The 20,003-nt window shown below is 46.2% G+C and overlaps 1 protein-coding gene and 1 long non-coding RNA gene across 2 annotated transcripts in view; both read right to left on the bottom strand.

Annotated features, from left to right (window-relative positions):
- The window catches only part of SMG1 (SMG1 nonsense mediated mRNA decay associated PI3K related kinase), a 68,278-nt gene extending 67,718 nt beyond the window's left edge, over positions 1–560 (bottom strand). The window contains exon 1 of the mRNA XM_050906307.1: positions 461–560. Within this exon, the coding sequence (XP_050762264.1) occupies positions 461–549 (89 nt within the window). The 5' untranslated portion in view covers positions 550–560. The remainder of the gene's footprint in view (positions 1–460) is intronic.
- A 4,199-nt stretch (positions 561–4,759) lies between these two features.
- LOC127022631 (uncharacterized) lies at positions 4,760–17,488 on the bottom strand. Its single transcript, XR_007767361.1, has 3 exons — positions 17,327–17,488; positions 6,305–6,445; positions 4,760–5,717 (listed from the first exon to the last, which is right to left on the bottom strand). It is a non-coding gene; the product is annotated as an uncharacterized LOC127022631 (long non-coding RNA).
- Positions 17,489–20,003: the final 2,515 nt, after the last annotated feature.

The following is a 20,003-nucleotide window of genomic DNA, read 5'->3' as shown; positions in this document are numbered from 1 at the left end:
CAGCCCCCCCGAGCCGCGAGAGACCGAGGGGAGGAGCGGACACCGGGAGAAGAGGGGGGAGGAAGGAGCGCTCTCACCCGCCAGCTCAGAGCCCAGACCGGGGTCCCACCGAGCCCTGCGCGGTGACAGACCTGTCCCTGTCCCGTCTCCAGCCGCCGGCAGACACGGATCTGGAAATCCCCTCCGCGCCCCTGCCCGGCTCCCACCGGGGCACGGCCGCGGCCGGCCCCTTCCCCGCCGCCTAGGCCCGGCGGCCGGCCCGCCGCCACCCGCCCCGCACTAGGCCCAACAGCCAGGAAGTGCCGCCGCCGCCGCTCCGAGCCGCCGCGGCCCGCGCCGCCCCGCTCCCCCAGGCCCGGCGGCGGGGCCGGGCCGAGCCGCTCAGCCGCGGCGCCCCGCTGCCCCGGCCCCCGCGCCCCGCAGGCGGCCAGGCCGCGCCCCCTGCCCCAGCCCTGCCCACCTGGGTTGCCAGTCATTCCAGCCCCGCGGGTGGTAGTGCTGCCTGCTGCCGGTGCCGCTCAGCCGAGACCCCGGGGCTCTGCGGCTCATTACCTTGCCCGAGACGGCATGGCCGGCCGGGCAGCGGCGCGGGACAGGGGCGGAGGAGGGAGGAGGAAGGGCGGGGGGAGAGGCGCGGGCGGCGGCTCCTCACTCGCGCTCCGCAGGCGGCTGCTGTCTCACACCGGAGGGAGGGGACGCGGCTGCTCCGGCTGCTGCCCGGCCGCGCGGCATGCCGGGATCGCGGACATGGGCCGCCCGCCCCCTCCGCGGGGCACGCTGGGAGGGCGGGGGACGGGGCGCGGGGGCGGCGGCGCTCCGCCTCCGGCCGCCGCGGGACGGGCTTCCCCACCTGCGGGGAGCGGGGAGCGGGGGGGGTCCCCGCCGCTGCCCGCCCCGCGGGGGCTCGGGCGGCGGTCGCCCCTGTGAGTGGGCGTGGGGGAGCGGGCGGCCGTCGTCGCCACCCCGCCCCGCGGCGTGAGAGGAGCGGGGGATCCCAGCCGCGCGGGTCCTGAGGGGAGCCTGAGGCCCCTGGGCTGTCAGCGTCGGTGACAGCGACGGGCTCCCAGCCCCTCAGCTGTGAGGGGAACCGGGGGCCCTGGGCATGAGGGCAGCCAGAGGATCCCAGCCTGACCAGCGTGAAGGGATCTGGGGTATCCGGGCCCTGAGGGGATCCTGGCACCCCTGCACCCTGAGGGGACGGAGGTCCCCGGGGCGTGAGGGGAGGCGGGGGCTCCCAGTCCCCCAGCTGTGAGGGGAGCCAGAGGATCCCAGACCCTGGGTCCTGAGGGGAGCCTGGGCCCCCTGGGCGCTGAGGGGACCAAGGTCCCCAGGGCGTGAGGGGAGCCGGGGCTCCCAGGCCGTGAGCAGCGCTGGAGGACCCCGGCCCTGCTCCCATCTCCCTTTGTTAAGAGGATGCAGCCATCCTCCCCCCATCCCTCTGCAGGGGTCTGTGCTGCCCCAAGCCTCGCTGGAGTGTCTGCGGGGAGCTGTGTCCCTCTGAATAGATCAGATCCTCATCCCCACGTTTCTCCCTGTTAGGATATGTCGCCCATATATGACTGCCAGGGAGAAGTCCAATGTTTGGCAGTGGTCAGCAAAAAGCTAAACTCCTAAGGTTTCTCCTTCTTCCTCTTCCTCACAGCTGCTAAAACGCATTTCAAAAGCAGACTAGCGAAACAGTGTCTTTCTAAGCCTGGGTAACTTTTCTATGTAAAGCGGTCGCCACATTTGATGCCCATTGTGGGGAAAGCCTATCTGTAAAGAGGAAGGCAGGCAAATCTGAGGGGAGGAAAAAAGTCTCCTCAATTTGGTAGATAATCTGAATACATTTCCCAAAAAAGATGTGAAGGCTGTCTGAGGCATGTTTTTATTTCTCCTGCAAGACCCGGAAACTTATATTAGCTGATTTGATAAACCCGATTCCTGACTGCAGAATGTTTCCTTAGTTATCAAAATTTGTAATAGTTTAGTCAGATACTCAGCAAAGAGACCTGGGTAGATCAAACTCTTTTTTTAATTACAATATCCTGGATCTGAGACCACTGAAAGACCTGAGGAGACTTTTAAAATTCCCCTGTGACTAATACACCAGGGTTCTGTTGGTGACTTAGCTAAGACAGATGGCATACTGCGCCTCCCTTGGATTCTGCTGGGCAGCCATCATCCTGCTGATACGGTCTTGTTGGCTTACAGTCCATAAGCAACGCGTGCAAAACATGTACAGATTTCAAAATCAGTTTCAGGACAAAAAAAAAAAAATTATTATCACAAGGCTTCATTGCAACATAATGCCATTTTGGTGCAATATGACCCAGTGCCCATCAGACTGCGTTTCAACTGACATACGCTTGTGTATCTGAAGTGAATCAGTTCTGCAAAAACAATCAATTCCATGGGCCATGATAAATCTTTTTTTCCTTTCTTTATAGTTGAGATGGACATCTAGAATTACACAATATGTGGCAAAATTAGGTTTTTATAAGTATAGCAACAATACCTGCTGCAAATTTGCTCACCCTTTCTGACAAAGTCTAGCAGATCCTCTGCCAAGGGTGATGCAGCAAGTAATGATTTTTCTTTTTATTTCATGACTGAGTAGTATCCCAATGGTAACAACATGAATAACTTCAGGGCCAAGGTAATACTAGGAATGTATTTTTAATTACCTTTCAAATTAATTTAGCAAGGGGAAGCAAGAAAGAAAGCTGGCATACTATGACCAACAACTGCCTGCGTATAGCAAGAGTTTAAGAACCACTGATTTAGTGTTTGGTACAGTAAATTTTCTATCAGAAATCCTGTATTCTAGTGGTGAATTCGCTGCAGTCTGTGTGGTCTAGTGCAGATCCCTATTCTGAGTGCAGTTGTCTCCATTTGTAAAACGGATCAGTGATGTTTAGCTTGCTGAACTGCTGTTGTGCACAGCCTTAAAACTGTAAAATGTTATAAAGTTGCCAAATGAAAAGATGTACTTGATCTGTTTCTACAAGGATGATTATATTGTGAAATTTGGATAGTATTATAGATAATAGTTAAAATACTCATCAAGATTTGTGACATAGAGCAATAGTTATTTGTATAGCACTTTCTCAGTTGCAGATTTCAATCAGTCAGTTTGCCAAGACGGATAAGGCCATTCAGGCACCACTCTATGAATGAAGAAGCCCAGGGAAGCTGAGGCCAAGATTTTCAAAACTGCCTTCTAATTTTCTGTCCTCAAGTTTGGGACTTCAGTTTTGGGTACTTAGTGGCCGGCATTGGCATCAGTTGGAGCTGCAGATTCTTGAGTCTTGTTAAAAACTAAATAAATAAGGTGTCTAAATCTGGACCCTCTCATAATAGCAATACATGGACATAAAAGACCTGTCTTAAATCTCAGAATGAGTCGAAGACACTTGCAGAGATACGTCTCCCGTCTCACTCCTGGGTGCATGCTCAATCCACTCCATCAAACTGTCCACATCCATCCCAATGCAGAACTCTGGAGTGACAGACACTGTGAACCACACTTTCCTGCTTTATAATTCATGGTAATGATTTCCGTATTTAATATATAAAAGAAAGCTGTATTAATCTGAGTGTTATTTTTAGTTGGAATAAAGTGCAGACTGTATATATTTAATGTGCTGAAATAGGGTGGTAAGGACCATATTGCATCTTTTACCCCTTACTAGTTTATTTCCTTACGAAGCAGTATGTCTAGAAAAACCAGCACGTGCTGAGGATTACAAGTCACTTTTGCCCTTGGCTCCCTCTGATCCATAACAAAGCTACAGATTGAGAGAAAAACAGTCACCAACCACGAGAGGGAAAGAGATGCTATTTCCTCTTCTGGAAATAGGACAGAAGCCAAGGAGAAAACCAGTATTTAACTAGAGCAGAGAAGTACCAGACGCCAAGATCCTGTAGCCTGTATATTGCAGATGGATGCCTCTTAAAAATTATAAAGGATTCCTAGAATAGTTATTCCCTATACCTGCCAATTCTACTGGCAGAATCCTGTTTTTATCAGTAACCTACCAGATTTTCAGTTGAATGGCCCCATACACTATTTTCTGGACATAGCAGACTCAAAGCAGATGTGATGTACGGCCAATCTGTGCAGGCACAGAGGGCCCAGGGTGTCCAGAACATATTGTACTTGTGGTGCAGGCACAGCCCATCAGCGCATGCACGGCAGGTCCCTCAGGACTCCTACTGTTTTCTTCATTAAAAATGTCGGCAGGTATAATGATCTATGGAGATTGTACTGCCGAGCAAAGATACTGTCTATCAGGAACAAATGGTGCAGTCCGTATTGGGGCCTACCTTGTTTCATCCCAAACTGGAATTTTTCCTTATCCTATGCGGTGCATTAATACAGAAATCCAATGTACCAACAGTCCTAATAGCAAGGCATACTGAATCATTCTAGAGTTTTGTGTTGAAAATCTTTTTAACGCAAAAAAAGTCATTCTTATATTTTAGAATTCCGTAATAAATGCACTGTGATTTGAATACTAATAAAAATCATTTTTTACCTTCTTTTCTTTACATAGAAGACTAAGGAAAATATTATTTTACTTTTTCTGAGTATTTATAAAACCACTTTGAATTTAAGTGGGATAGCACATGGAACCATCTGCTCCATTTCCTCAAGGTCTTTTAGAGGATAACTTTTACTGAACAGTATTCCTCTACATCAGTGCAACAAATACAATATGTTAACTTTCTTAGAACTTGCATTTTTGCTCTGCTGAATTTCTTTAAGGCTATTACATCTTTAAGGCATCTTACATCTCCTAGGTAAGGTAGCGTTTATGTACAGTATATGAGTAAATATTTGAGTTCACAGACATTCATTATAGATTTATTGCATCATGGAGTACAGAAGTCCTTGGTTGCGTGTATAAGCTGTTTCTTCATTTTCTGTTTATTAACAGTATGCTTTTCTGTTTATTAACTATATGCTTCCTTAAAGGTCCTAGACATCTATTTACGTATTACCAGCAACAGTCATATATATAAACTGAGCACTTCCATTTAAGTGACTGGTTCCTGAACAAGTAGTCGTTGGAGTTACTTTGACCTGACAAACACATAGCCTAAAACAGTTGTAGGTCTTTAAATATTTAGGTCTTGAAATGTCCAAGGAAAAATGGTAGAAAAGTAAATTTTTTGTCCATACAATCAGCCATATTACATCTGTTAAATTTCAGCCAGGGTAAAAATGGCGAGGTAGCCCAAAGCAGTAGTTTCCATGCTGGTCTTCAGGAGAGCAGAAACTGCAGCAATCCTTTTACGAGTTTTGGAAGCCACACAGAATGCCTTAGAGGAAAGTCATAGTCTGCACGCAGTGTGTTACATAGTTAAATTAACAGCATCATAGCAACTCGGTTAAAAAAATTTCTCAACATCTCTGAAAATCAAACTCTTCGTGGAACAGTTGCATGTCTGATTGGTAGACAGTGCCGACTGAGAATCAAATATGCTTTTACTCATACCAAATAAAATGTGTGCCACAAGCAGCAGTTCCCTCTCTTCTGTTCAATGAGACAGTGCCGTACCCAAGGTCCTGCCCAAGATGTTCTGTTATCTGCAAGCCAAACAGCGTGGCTGCAGATTAGTTCATGTTGCTGCAAGAGTTGGCTGTTTTGACTGGCAGCTGTTGGGAGATTCGTGCTGCTTGCATTATTTCTGGAGAGCCTGGGCAGAAGCTCAATGAGAAACACTGCATCCTGCAAGAGTGAAAAGCTGAATCAGGACTTAACAACCAATTGCATATTATGAAATGCTGCACAATGCTGGAACAGAGCTGGCGTTCACTGTACTGCACTGCAGAAAAAGACAAAGTTGGAGCAAGAAGCAGTTATCTTTTACCGTGGATGCCAATAGGACAAGACTATTATACTGTGAAGTCCTTTTGAAAAAATAATGGTGTACTTGATGCTTCACCTTTCTGGTGAATCTGAGAATTTCCATCTGTTAAAATAACTGCTCTCTCACGTAAATTTTCATGCCTACAGATTAAGTTTATGTCATGTTTGTTGAACGGGTAATTTGAAAGAGGCTGCCAGGAAAGTATCAAGCCCTTAAGGCATAATAAGCCCAGGGAAATTTGTTTGGATGATGTAGTGAATCCAACTTGTTAATTTAGCTCAGTTTGGTGCTTATTGCTGATAGTAGAGTGCTATGAAAATTAAAAGAAAAATTGGTCTAAGAGGTGCAGTACAATTAGAAGTGAAACATACAGTAAACTCCCCCAAGGTATTTATCCTTTAATCTTCTCTAATTTTAACTGCTTTTTCTAGGCTTATTTTCCTACCTGGTTTTTAATGTGTTCCAGGTCTCAACATTACCAAGTCCTTATCTCTCTGTCTTTCCTTGAAGCCTCTGGAAAAGACTTTGATGATATCACTGGAGGTGTCACTTGGGTCATACTTCGAGAGACAGCTCGATAACCAGCCTTTATGAGAAAAAACATAGAGCATGAAAGGGAGAAGCCATGGGGCCAGACTCAGAGAGAGATTTAAGCAGCAGGTCCTTATCCACCAGAGTTCACTGCTCTGGCCCATGCGGTCTTCCATTTTATATGTGAAGTACAACCAGATTATCTGTCAATTCTGCACACATTTCTCAAGTCCCATTTGGGTTGTCTCACAGTCCTTCTGAAGGGTGTTTTTGTGGAAACTCACAAGTTGAGGTGTTTGACCACAGAGCTGGCAATGGGACCAAAAGTTATTACCAGAGGACCCATGGCCCACCTGCCGGCCAAGGGACCACGTAACCTCTGCTTCCGTAAGAAACCAGCTAAAAAGACAAAGTCTTTCACGCCTCTGGATGTTTGCATGATAACATGCTACCAGGGTGGAAAAACACTCATCAGCAGAAAACAAATGGAGTTGGACTCCTTCCCTTGTGGCGTGTGGATAAAGCTGGGGTAAACTCAGGGTCAGCAGCAGCAGAAGTTGCTCTGCTCCAGCTCAACAGTGGCTCTTCTGCTTGGCGCTGCAGAGGGCAGGCATCCCTGTGGCCGCAGTCACCTGGCACTATCTAGAGCAAACCCAGGAAGGTTCAAAGTCTCCACAGGAGGGATTGAGGCCCCAGGCACTACTTGGTTGAATTCTCACCTGCATAGTTGTTATCGCATGTTATTTTTGTGAGAAAGGCTGTGCCCGTGTCTGAATAATGACACAATTCAAGCTGAATCAAATGAGAATAAATTGCCTTCTACTGCCAGATACATTCAGTGCAAAGACTTGGTATTAATTTGAGCCTGTGAAAAGCTTGGTGTGGGAGAGCTGTCTAGCATTATGTAAAAGAGAATCTGATTTCCCAAATAACGTACATGCATTGTAACCACCAAATCATCTTCCTGTAGTGCCCTATCTAAATCACTACAATTTCCAGCTTCTCTAACAACAGCCTTACAAACCACAGCTTCCTTCAGTACGCAGCTTTGACTCACCTCCAGGCCAGGATGAAAAAATAGTATGCGTTCTTGTGCATAAAAAGCATACATTATTCCTAGTCCACCTGAATTCTGACTTTTTCCCAATTTGCAAGTTTTGCTTTTGCAGCCTTCATAAAGTTCTCTTAATTCAGTTTTTGCATGTTTACAGGGAAAACTCCAAGGATTTAATCAGAAAGAAACAGAAGAAAGACAGCAGATCTCATCATGCAGTATTGGCTTGTTCTTTTAACTTTTTTTTTGGTGATTTACACATAGTTGATACTCCTTAGTCCCCAATACTTGTGATTTCTCCTGTAAAAAACATGTTATTCTATAAAACTCTGTATATTGTAAAGCTTTCTAGGCAGAAATGACATCTTTCCTTATGTTTAGCACAGTAAAACCTTGATCTAGTTGGGATCTTGGAGCACAACATAACGTTAAGTCTAATAATTTTGCTATAGAAGAGTCCAAGAGCCTGAAGTTGGCAGGACCTTCATCATTTGAAGCGGAATGAGCCTTTAAACAAAGCACATCTCTCTCCTTCTCTTTCTCTCTTTCATTGTTTTTCTAGACCATAGTTTACGCTACGCTTTTGCCCGGTTCCTTGTAGCACAGCCGTCCTCCTTGGACCACAGCTGGTGCAGCCGATGCACGCAGCAGTGTTACAGCCCTTTAACCCAAAGGCCTTTTAACAAACATGATCAGCCTTTCATTCAGGTAGAAAGTGATCAATAAGTGACATAAATTTATTGTTGTCTTTCACATAAGTTCCTTTGAATTCTTATTTGAGATATTAATTAGATTGTTTTCAGACTATGGTTTGTAATTACTTAATTCTCTCGGTTCCTTGAACTTGTTGTTTCTCAGTCTTGCAGATATGGCGATCATTCAGAATGAATAGAATTAACCTTGAAATAATCAGTAATGCACAAGGATAGTGCTTCATCATGGTGCCTTTTCTTGTTATTTCTGTTCACTGAATATAAAAACAGTCAATGTTTTGCTCTCTTAGCTCATTCGTTCAGATGTTTTTGTAAAACACTGACACTAGAAGCTGCCCTGCATTTATTCCATGTCTGATGTGCCCATTAGTTAAACACCTACTCTCCAGATAAATGGAATTCAGCTCCAAGCATGCAGACCCAGTGTACCAACCCCATAATGATGTGTTTGCAAATCCATAAATCCTGGCTGTACGCTTTCACCAACACACAACTAAAGAACAAGCTAAGCATTTAAACGCTGAGAAGAAAACCCATGATGAGACAAAAAAGTGACACTGAGAAATGTCTGTACAAACCAGAGCTGCACAGGTAATTGCTGTTTGGGCGTAGGTACCTCTCTAAAATGCATTTGCATGTAGAAATGTATGTGTATGTATGTATACACCATATAGACACTAGCTGGATCAACGTAATTGATTTCCTTTAAATCTGGAATCCAAGTTGAAAAAAAGAACATCTAAGTTTGAATGAAATATATCCTTTAAATTTTGAACTTCATAAGATTAAAAATGACACTGAAGCAAATTACAAAGCAACACATCACTTCTAAGACATACTGAAATCCATTGTTCAGGGTAGATTTTTAATGCATTTCCCTCCTCTTTTCATTCTGCCCTGCCCGCGAGTGTGTCGGCTGCCGTGTGCTGGGTCCCTAACACTGAGGGTACTTTCGGGGTATGCCTCCTATACCAGCACAGCTCTGCACTGTGCTGAACCGGCTACAGTCCAGTATATGTAAACTCGGCCCAATAGACATCAGCGAGATGCACATCAGCATCTTTAAGCAGCTTCACATGTAACTAATTGATTTTTTAAATCAGTGAATAGAGAGTGATTTGCGTAAGTGACAGGGTATATGTGATTCCTTTCAGTTCCCCAAACCCTACTTCATCACAAATCATGTGCCTTAATAAAATATGTAAATTTGATGTACATTTTTGTAAAATGCCTGAATTGATTAATTACTTCATTTTATTTATATATTTAATTCTTTTAGCTGGGTTCAGCTGTTCCTAGTACCTGCTGAATATTTATGGCTCTGTGTTGCACTAAGGTGCTGATTTGGAGACTATCTGGCTGCTTACAGATTTCTGGGTATGGGTGGGCTCTGATTTACCCAGGGAGGGTAATGGAGTTACTGTCCCCATCTCAGAGCCCTCCTATGGCCTTCTAGCCCCAGTAGCCGAATGGCAGTGTATCTGTTCCTGAGTTACTGCAGGGCATAGACCGACATATTAATGCAAACTGGAATTGAGGACTATGCTAATATGTCAGACTGTGCACTGGAGTGGGGAAATAGGGCAGGGAGCTGGGAACTGCAGCCTCAGCTGCCATCTCAGCATGAATTGCAGAGCTCATGAGAGGGCTATAATTCCCACCTTGAATGTGTAACTTTATTATTTTATAGGCTGCCCTATATATTTCTAATTTTTGCCTGCTCACTTGCATCCACTTTGAAAGGGGTCTTCCCATGGTACTGAGTCCCTGTTGGTCCGGGTTGCAAGGATTATTCTCCCTCCTATCTCAGAAGGAAGGTACTCTGGCATGCTCAAACCCACTGCTTGCTGGCCTTTCAGCCCAGCAGTGACCACTTTCCTGTGCACCAGCTATTGTAAACCCCAAATGATAACTTCTCTCATATCGCGGTTTTCCTAGTAAAGCCTACACTTCTGTACTGGCCAAAGTGGTGTGAGTGCACAGTGCCAGCACGCGGTTAGGTTCCTCCAGCCTGCTATTGCCACTTCTATTGCTGGGATGCTGCTGCTTCTAGCGCAACTGCCCCACCGCTCTCTGGGATTCAAAGCGCCACGGCTTGACTGACACAAACTCAGGTACTGCCCTGCGGGGGATGCAGCCTTCATCTGCAGGGTCAGGATGCTGACAGTCTTGGGAGCTGGTCAAACCAAGCCGCAGATCCTCCTTCTCACTGCGTACCTCCACGCTGCTAGCCCCTCTGCGTGTTTCCCTCCCTCGTGCCCTGCAGTGGTGGCCAACAGAGTAGTTCTGTTTCCCTCTCTTTTGCACCATTATAGCTAGGCATTTTCCTTGGTTTCATCTGTTTTGCTTCATGTAGTATCCATGAAAGACCACCACACCTGTGTTCTCTGCCCTGATCCTCAAGTTTGTGAGCTGCTTCTGCTCTTATCCCAGCAAGTTCAGTCCCTCTTGCTATTTGGAGACTTGTCTCTTAATAGTCCTTCTTGTAATTACGTCTCCTCAAAATAAATTATTAGGAAATCCTTAAGGTCTCCAGAGCTACAGTTCACCTACAGCATGCAAACACTTACTCCTTGATCTGAAATCGTCTCTTTACGGGAGATAGCAATGCATGGGAACTCGGCAGAATGCAAGCTGAAGACCTGGAGAATAAGAGGGTTTTGGACTTGGACAGCCATGCCAAGTAGCAGGGCAAGCCTTCAGCTACCTCCCACATGCAAGGTTTGCCTCAGCTTCAAAACTGTCCCCATTGAAGACACCTTTTCAGAGCCCTGCCCTTAGAGCTGTGCTATATCTGTTCAGAAAGTCTCAGCACAGACAGTCCCTGGCATAGCCAGGCTGGACAGTGCAGGTGAGAGGCCAGATATTAAACAGCACTCCTCATTCTGAGCACTGAGTTATGAAATACACATTCCTCATGGGGCACTAGGAGTTGCTAAATGAGTTTCTGATAGTCTCCATAGCAATGGGAAAGCATACTAAGAAGAGAAACCACAGAGAAGATATATGCCAGAGATATGTCTCCTTGACAACAACCGAGGTACGGGACTGAGAGAACCGCCTGGAGAAGCTAAAGCTGGATCCTCATGTCCTCCTCTTCTGAAGTAACTCAGGACATCAGAAGGGGCTACTCTAAATAAAAGCAACGAGCACCAAGATGGGAATAAATGGAACCACTAACACCAAGAATGAAACTACCACTGATTTACATGAACTGGATATACCTGTGTCTGGCTATATCAGTTCCTTTGCCTACCTATATGAATTATGTACGAGTTTTATATATTCACATGCTGCGAAGTCAAGTATTCAAAAATTATCAGGCTTACTATAAGCCATGCAGCTGTCTCCAGTCCTCCTGTTTCTTTGCCTTATGAGATATTCCTTAATAACACGATCAAGGGAGATTTTTCTTATAGGACCCCTGCCTTGTTCAGCACACTAGGCAGATAATGTTTACTGAATTGGTGAGTCAATATTTTGTCTTTTCCTTGTTGTTCGATAGCTTGCCTCAGGCCTTCTTTATTTCACGCTGTACAAATGTATTCACAAAGACAGAATAAATTCCCTCATGACAATTTCTGCAGCAGTTATTTTAGCAGCAAGGTTAAATGCTACCAAACTGGAATAATGCTCAAAATACTAGCAAAAAAATAAACCGCAACTACAAAGGCAAAAAAGCAGGAAGAAGCAAGCCAAAACTGTTCTACAGCTGTGCTGCTCACCAGCTTGCCTGCAGCGCTCCAGCAGCCAACTAATCCAGCTGTTACTTTTGCTCTCATTTCCCTTACTGTTTGCCCAGATTTCAGTAAGTTTTTCCAGCCCGGGAGTACCCAAAGACCCCCCTCACATCCCCCTCGCTGAGCCCTCAGCCCCTCCAGGGAGAGATCGAGTTAGCTGCATGCTCTGTAAAGGAACTATGATTCTTGGGGCGGTCTAAAAAAATATAATTAATACGTAATACCAAAACAAACAGGGCATCATTCAACTTAGTGCCGGGTTCTCCCAGTGAACTTTGGCACTGACAGCAGATACTGCTGTACAGACTTGGGATTATAATTTAAAAAAAGTGTAGGGCCTTGGTTTATTTTTCAGTCAGGTGCTAAGTATTAAGCAAAGTCCATATCATGGTTTATCATGTCAATGGTGAAGATAAAGCACAGTGTTTTCAGGCACATAGAGTATCGCAAAGCAGGAAGTTCTGTCACTTTTGTATTAAATAAAAATCATAGCTGAGTTGGTTGAGATTTTTTTGAAATTAAATCCTATTGTTTCCCCCATCTTGCTTGTAATTAAAGGAAGTAATTGCTCTTTGATTGTGTAGGCGATTTAAAATTAATTCCATTGTTATACCCTGCTTCACTTATTAGCTGAAGGATGCAAATCTCCCAGGACAGTTGAATAGCTCCTCCCGTGTTCCTCCTCCCTCCCTCACAGCTGACTCTTCCCTGCCTTGGAGTTTTCAATATTTCCTGGAAACCAGGAGGAATCTATGAATCTTCCTGCAGCAGTGTCAGTAAAGAGGGCTTTTACCATTTGCTACCAGCAGCCAGCTTAAAAAAAATAAAGAAAAAGAAGAAAAAGGGAAACCATGGTCAGAACCTGGGCCCCAGCAAGCTCTAGTCTGGAAGCGGCAGGTTCCCAAGACAGGAGGCTTGCTGAGGAGCCCTGCCTTCCTTCAGGTAGCTGCTGCTGAATCCTGGCAGGTCATTCTGGACCACAGTTTGCCCCTGTAAGAGGGAAAGGGCCACCAAGGCACGAGGATGAATTCACTGAGAGCTGGGGCTCATCCTACAGATGTAATCGCTGGTACAGTGCAAAGTACAATCACATTGATTTTGGGCTCATCCAAGACATCCTCTGCTAGTAGTCAACATTATTATTCCCTTTTATCTTTCTGAGCGTATTTTCCATTTTCTACACAAAAAAGTGGATTTGTTTTGTAGCTAGCCCAAAGCTGCACATACTGTCCCCGCTCCCCGAGGAAGTTTTTCTTCCAGAGACCATGATGTCACCAGTGACTTGGACCTGGCTATTCTGGACACTGTGTGCAGACACTTGTGTGCCAAATGAAAAAGAACAATGGCAAAATATTTCACAGACTGCCAACAAGACAGACTGTGTCGCGCGAGGTGCCTGCCTGTGAAGCCAATTAAATACACAGCACTTGAAGAGAGCTTCAAAATGCGTTCAGCATGAGAGCACAAACCTAGCAAACAGGCAAGTCCCAGAAAAGACAACGCATTGGAAAAATAAGGGAGATTTCCTTAATGCCTTTTATCCACGTGTGCAAAGCTGACAGTCTTCATAAGCCCTGGGATAGATCTTGTTCACATTGTGTAAGTAATACCTTTTGTCTTGCGGCGAGAAATGACTGTGTCTGCTTCGGTTTAACCTCACAGCTTTCCGACCAGGGGTTTCTTTCGCTGTTGCTGCAACACAGCCACCTCTGGAGCAGGGAGCAATAGCCTGACATACAGCTCAGCGATTCCCCATGGCAAACGCACAGAGGACACCTTTACCATTCCAGGCTATGGGGGTTGCTCAGGCCCTTCAGAGGTCAAATATTCTCCTTGAAGTTAGGGGAATCTATACGTAAAGATCAATATGGCCCAGCCTGATACAGCGACAGGGGTTGTATGTCAACTTGGCTTCAGCTGAGCTACAGATGAGCAGGATCAAGAGGGTGTAGGTCGAGAACACTAAAGTGAGCCCACAGAAACGGCCTTTTCTCCTCCCTTTCTTTTTCAGAGTTGCTTTTTCTTTAATTGAAACAGAAGATGCGAAAGGGGAACACTAAACAAATCCACAATGAACTCAGCATAAAAGAAAGTTTTCATGAATATCCCAACCTCCAGCTTTGTAAGGGATTGATATTCATTCTGTACCAGATGTAGCAAGTATAACAGTAGCATTAAATGCTGCTCAGGATATTATTAAACTATCAAATGAGAGGAAATTGGAATACAATTGCTATGAACGCTGTTAGGCCACAGACAGATCTCAGCCACGCGTGGAAAGATTTTCACTTACGATTAAGGACTGTGGTAAGAGAGAAAGCGAGCGCAAAGCTTTTCACTTAGCAGGGTGAAGGAATTGCACAGGATTTTTGGCTAAAGGAACATCCCACCCCTGGAAGTCAGGCTCTCCCCTATGGGGTCCCCTAACAGGGAATTTGTCCCTATACCTGTAACACGAGTACCTCGCTCTTCTGTATGACATCTCTGCCAATTCCTTCAATATATGTCAGGCTCATTTTTTACTCTAAGCTGAAACAAAAACATAGTGCTGCAGCAAAATGGCTACAGTGCTGTACTTGAGCTCCCAAATACAGTCTTGGCCGCATTCATTTGAAACAGCAGCTGGATCCAAATTTTGCGAACTGTTCAGGTCTTTATAAAAAGCCAAGCTGTAAGCCTTGGAGCAGACATCTCTTGTCCAAAATGTGCAGTTTCAAGTTTGAGGATGTGCTCTGTTGCAGAAGAGAGCAAACTTGAACAGTGTCATGGTTTAACCTCTAGTTTTGAGGTACATTTTCCATCCCACTTCCTCATGTCCTCTCTGTGGTCACGCAGGTAAAACCACAGGGTGGCCCGTGGCGTGTACCCACTATATCCTCTCTCTTGAGGAGGGGAACACTTACTCCTAAAAGCCAAGATACTGGTCCATACACATGGCGAGTAGGACATATCCTCTTTGAATTGCTGGAACTCCTGGGACAGTTTCTCCACAGCCAAGACGCAGGCCCGTAGCGGGGAAGAGATACTTTCTTCGTATTGCCAGAGTTGGCCAGCCAATTCATCCACCGTTTGTCCCTCTCAGTCTTTCCAGGTCATTACTGCCGATGAGTTGGCATACAACAATGGCGCACTCTGTACAAATTTCCGCCACATGGATTGTGTACAGTTGACTTCATCTGGATCTTTGGATAACTGCTCATCATAAATCACCTCCAGCAAAGCTAATTCCCTCAGGTACTGGATACCTCTCTCCATGGTGGTCTGCTTGCCTGGGTGACATATAACATCTTCCTTGAAGGAATACCTTTCCTTCACGCCTGGCAGGAGTCACCTCCAGAAGCTGAGGGCTTGTGCCCCTTTTCCAATCGCTTTGTCAATGCCTCCTTCCCTAGAAAGGGATCCCAGCTGCTTGGCTTCCCTATCCTCTAATTCCAGGCTACTGGCCCCGTTATCCCAGCATTGGAGCAGCCAGGTGACAATGTGCTCACCTGGACGATGGCTGAAATCTTTTCGCATATCTCACAGCTTACTCAGGGATAGGGATTGGGTGGTTACCACCTCATTTATGAGTTCTGCCTCTTCCTCCTCCTCTTCTTGCGATGGCTGTGCTTCGGAGTAGCCTGCCTTGTCCACTTCTTCCTCCTTCCCCTTCTTAGTAGGAGTTTCTTCCCTTACTAAACAAGCTGACTTTTGCATCCAATATTTCTTCTTGTATACAGGGGCAACTGATACCGGCACGGGTTGGTTCTCTGGTTCAGCTGCAGTGCCTGTCGTGGGGGTCGGAGCAGCCACTATGCCTGTCGCGCTGTCGTCAAATCCAGAGACCTTTTCTTCCCCTTGAGGGTACGGCATAGTGTTGAACAGGGCTCGATAGGCGTGGGCCAGGCCCCAGCACGTTGCAGTGATTTGTGTCTCTCTCAAATTGCCAGGGTGACAGCATACTTTTTCCAAATATTTTACTAGTTTTTCCAGATTCTGCACTTGTTCAGTGGTGAAGTTCCAAAACACTGGAGGTGTCCACTGTCCTAGGTACTTGCCCATACTATCCCACATACCCTGCCACTCATAATTATCCAGCCTCAGGGCAGATCTCTGGGTGGTATTCTTAAATAGTTGTTTAACCTTAAACAATACCTGAAACACATTCAGGAGACATAGTGATAGGAACATGCTGGTTTGAACATCCCAAGGGTACTAAAAATTCTCAAGAGCTATTGTAACTAGCCTGGAGGAGAAGGGAAAGGTGAAGGAGTCGGGGAAAGCGTCCTCCCTTGTGTTCACAAAGATCGGCTCTCCGAGGAGAAAACGTAAAGAGTGTAATTATTAATAGTTTCTGAGAGATGGTTCCCGAAGTACAGAGATGATGGCAATGCTGAGTACAAATACCAGATTAGTCTCACGACCAGTAATTTTATCATATCATAAGCCAGTGTTACACAGTACAGCAAATTTATAACCTTAATCCAGCCCCCAGAGGTGATAAACAGCACAGCAGGGAACATATACAGCAAGTAAGGTGTTACATAGCACAACACTCAGAACAAGCACAACAACTCTGAGAGCAAATAAACCAACATTGTGACCAGCAACTATTAAATTAATATACTGAATGCTTATAACAAATTTGTTTTAACATGCTGTGGTCAGATCTGTCATTATCTCAACCCTTCGGGCCTCACATTGGGTGCCAAAAAGGACTGTCGTGGTTTAACCCCGGCCAGCAATTAAGCACCACACAGCCACTCGCTGACTCCCCCCACCCAGTGGGATGGGGGAGAGAATCGGAAAAAAGGTAAAACTCATGGGTTGAGATAAAGACAGTTTAATAGGACAGAAAAGGAAGGGAAAAATAATAATAATGATAAAAGGATATACAAAACAAGTGAGGCACAATGCAATTGCTCACCACCTGCTGACTGATGCCCAGCCAGTCCCCGAGCAGCAGGCTGTGACCCCCCAGCCAACTCCCCCCAGTTTTATTGTTCAGCATGATGTCCTATGGTCTGGAATATCCCTTGGGTCAGTTGGGGTCAGCTGTCCTGGCTGTGTCCCCTCCCAGCTTCTTGTGCACCCCCAGCCTGCTCACTGGCGGGGCAGTATGAGAAGCTGAAAAGTCCTTGATTTAGTGTAAGCACTGCTCAGCAGCAACTAAAGCATCCATGTGTTATCAACAGTATTCTCATCCTAAATCCAAAACACAGCACTATACCAGCTACTAGGAAGAAAATTAACTCTATCCCAGCCGAAACCAGGACAAGTAGCTTCTGGTGAGATGTTGAGAAATGTGAAATGAAAAACTGAGTTGGAAAGCAAATGAGCAGAAGCGAGTCAATACAGTGCCTGTCAAATATAGAAGCAGTTTTCAAACTGATGATAGCTGAAAGTAAAAAAATACTTCCCCCCCCCGATGCAATCAACAGAGTCCCTACCTGGCACAAATTCATTGCAGCAGTGGAATGACCCCAGGGTTGAACGAGGGACTGGGGGGTTTCAGGTGATGACTTTTGACAGATGATGATAATTTCTCCTTCTCCCCCAAGAAAGCCAGACCAGCAGCACTGCACACCCCAAGGACTGCTCCTCATGCTGGAGGCTCTCAGCGCTGGCCAGCCTGGGGACTGTACTCCTATTGAACTCCACTGATTCAGCATCCCTGCCATGTATTTGTCGCCTTCCCTTACCCGATTCTAGCTCCAGCTGTAGGACATGGTCCTCTGTTCCCAGCTCATGACCCACAGCTGAGACTCAGGGTGTGATGGATACAGGTGGGACTGGTGTTATAACAATGCCAGATGCCCCTGTGTCTGTTGTGGGTGGGCTTGCAGGGCAAAACTCTGGCTGTGCTGAGAAAATCCAGGATTAATTCAGCAGAGAGAGATGTAACGAACATGTTTAGGAAAGATCAAAAGAAAATGGCTGTGCTATTATTTTATCTGTCTCTCCTAGAAACCTTTCCTGACTCACTATGTTTCTGTGGGTTTAAAAGCCAAGTCCTCCTTTTTCACCTCCTGAAACACCTCCTTGGTACCTTTTGTGGGGTGGCAGGGATGAGAACTTCTGAAAGCTCCCTCTGATGGGAGGAGGGTAAGATAATCAAATATTGTCGGAGCTCACCTGACTGCCTTCTGCTGGGCAGACTGTAAAATCACGTCCCCTTACGCAACCTTTTTTGTAAAGCACAATACCAATATCCTGCACTATGTGCATGTGATGAGGGAAGAGCAGGAAAGGACCGTGAAGTCTTTAGCACCAGGTGTCTCCTAGGTGACACAGTTGGGGCACCCATGTCCCTGTGTCCACCCTGCCCAGGGCCACTGCAGTGCCAGTCTGTGCTGGCACATGAAATGGGGCGGCTGGTCTCAGAGAGGAAAAGGAAAACAAAACCAGCGATGAAACCTTTAACTAACTTCTTTTGGTTCTGAAATGGAGTCGAGGCAAAGTTAGACCGTACCTCTGCGGTCACCGTCTCATGTCCCTGCCATCACCCCAGCGCACAGCGTGTTTGCCCCAGCTCCTCCATCCAGACTGACTCCAGCTTGTGAGTGTGAGACCTGAACCCACCATTTTCCCCAATCCATGGGGAAAGCCAGCAGGCTGGAAGGGCACTGAAACACCCCGCTCTGCCCATGCAGGGACAGTGCATCCCACTGCCCATCAGGCACACCGAGCCGAGAAGGTGTGAAATACAAATACTGGTGCTGGCAGGGCTTGGACAGGAGCAGAAAAGTCCTGCACCCTCCCCTCTTCCCCCCTGCCCCACAGCCTGCGCAGACAGAGGGGGAGCACAGGGGACTTTCAAGGGACAAATTTCTATACATCATTACCTGGACGGCAGATCCTAACTTCTCTCTTCTGAGAAGGGCTCATCACTTCTACAGCTCCTTGCCTTTCTTCTTTCCTTGTCTCCACACCTTCCCTCATCAGCTTTTCCTTACTCTCTCAACCTCCATCTCCTCCTTCACACAACCTTGACCACACAAACCAAGACTTTCCCACCTTCTTTTTATTTAGACCTTTTCTACTTTGTGTTTTTCTCATCTCCCCTTCTTTCTTCTCACACCTCTCCTTTTCCTCTCTCACCCAGATATTGTGTCCTGGTTTTGTTCCCGGGTGCAGTCCATGACCCTATAGGTTACAGACGTCAGGCAAACACATTTCTAGAAACATCTCCAGCCATTGAAAGCAACAAGTGGTCAACAGCTTGGGGAAAGCTTGCCATGGGCCAGCAGGCTGATCTGCTAGTTGCCACCCACAGATACTATTACAGACCAAGGTGGTGATCCCAAACCTGTATTTAGGTTTCTTCTGATGTCAGGAAGTCCGGATGAGGCTGTCACCCCCATCCCGCTATGTGGGGCAGATCCTGGTACCTCTGCAGGGTGCTGGGGTCCCCGCGATCCCTCCTCCTGCCCGCAGCGGCACAGTCAGCCACGGCTCCTGCAGAAGCCAGCGTGAAGGTGCTCTGTTCTGCCATGCCCGTGCAATTCTTACTATCATCAGCAGATGGCCAAATATTACCACACATTCATAACATTTACATCAAAAAGGCCACATAATTGGGTAGAAAACGCCTTTTCTTGCCAGAAGGATTTATTTCTAAAATGGTATATGTACATTTGGCATTTAGTTTTCTATATGCAATATTACCAAATGTGTGACAAATGTTAACACTCATTTCCTTTCCCACTCTTGACATGCTTGCCAAAGTAAAGAGCATGAAGCAAACAAGTAGGATAAAGCTCTGCCCTAAAACACCTAAATATTATTTCTTATTTCAAATTTATTTTACGATAAAGAAAAAATCCCCAAGGCCTAGACCTGGCTGCAGTGAAGCCAATGTTCGCAGCAGCTGGCAGCAGGTGGCAGAGCGAAGGCACTGTCGCACAGAGCGAGAGGCAACTGGAATTTGAATGCAGAAAGTGTTTCATTAAAAACGTAAAAAGGCCCAGCGAGGGGTTGTTTTTGCAAATGCACGGGTTTATAGTTTTAGCTGTTTTGAAGAAAAGCACGCAAATCTGCTCTCACACTGCCTCACAAGGGTGAAGGGGCTTTAACGTCACACTTCAACATTGCATAATGTCTGAAAATAATCAATTCAGGCGCAAG

The sequence above is a fragment of the Gymnogyps californianus genome, chromosome 15, assembly GCF_018139145.2.
Source record: "Gymnogyps californianus isolate 813 chromosome 15, ASM1813914v2, whole genome shotgun sequence".
Classification (NCBI taxonomy): Eukaryota; Metazoa; Chordata; class Aves; order Accipitriformes; family Cathartidae; genus Gymnogyps; species Gymnogyps californianus.
Note: the sequence above shows the minus strand (reverse complement) of the source record. Positions and strands in the feature narration are given on the sequence as shown.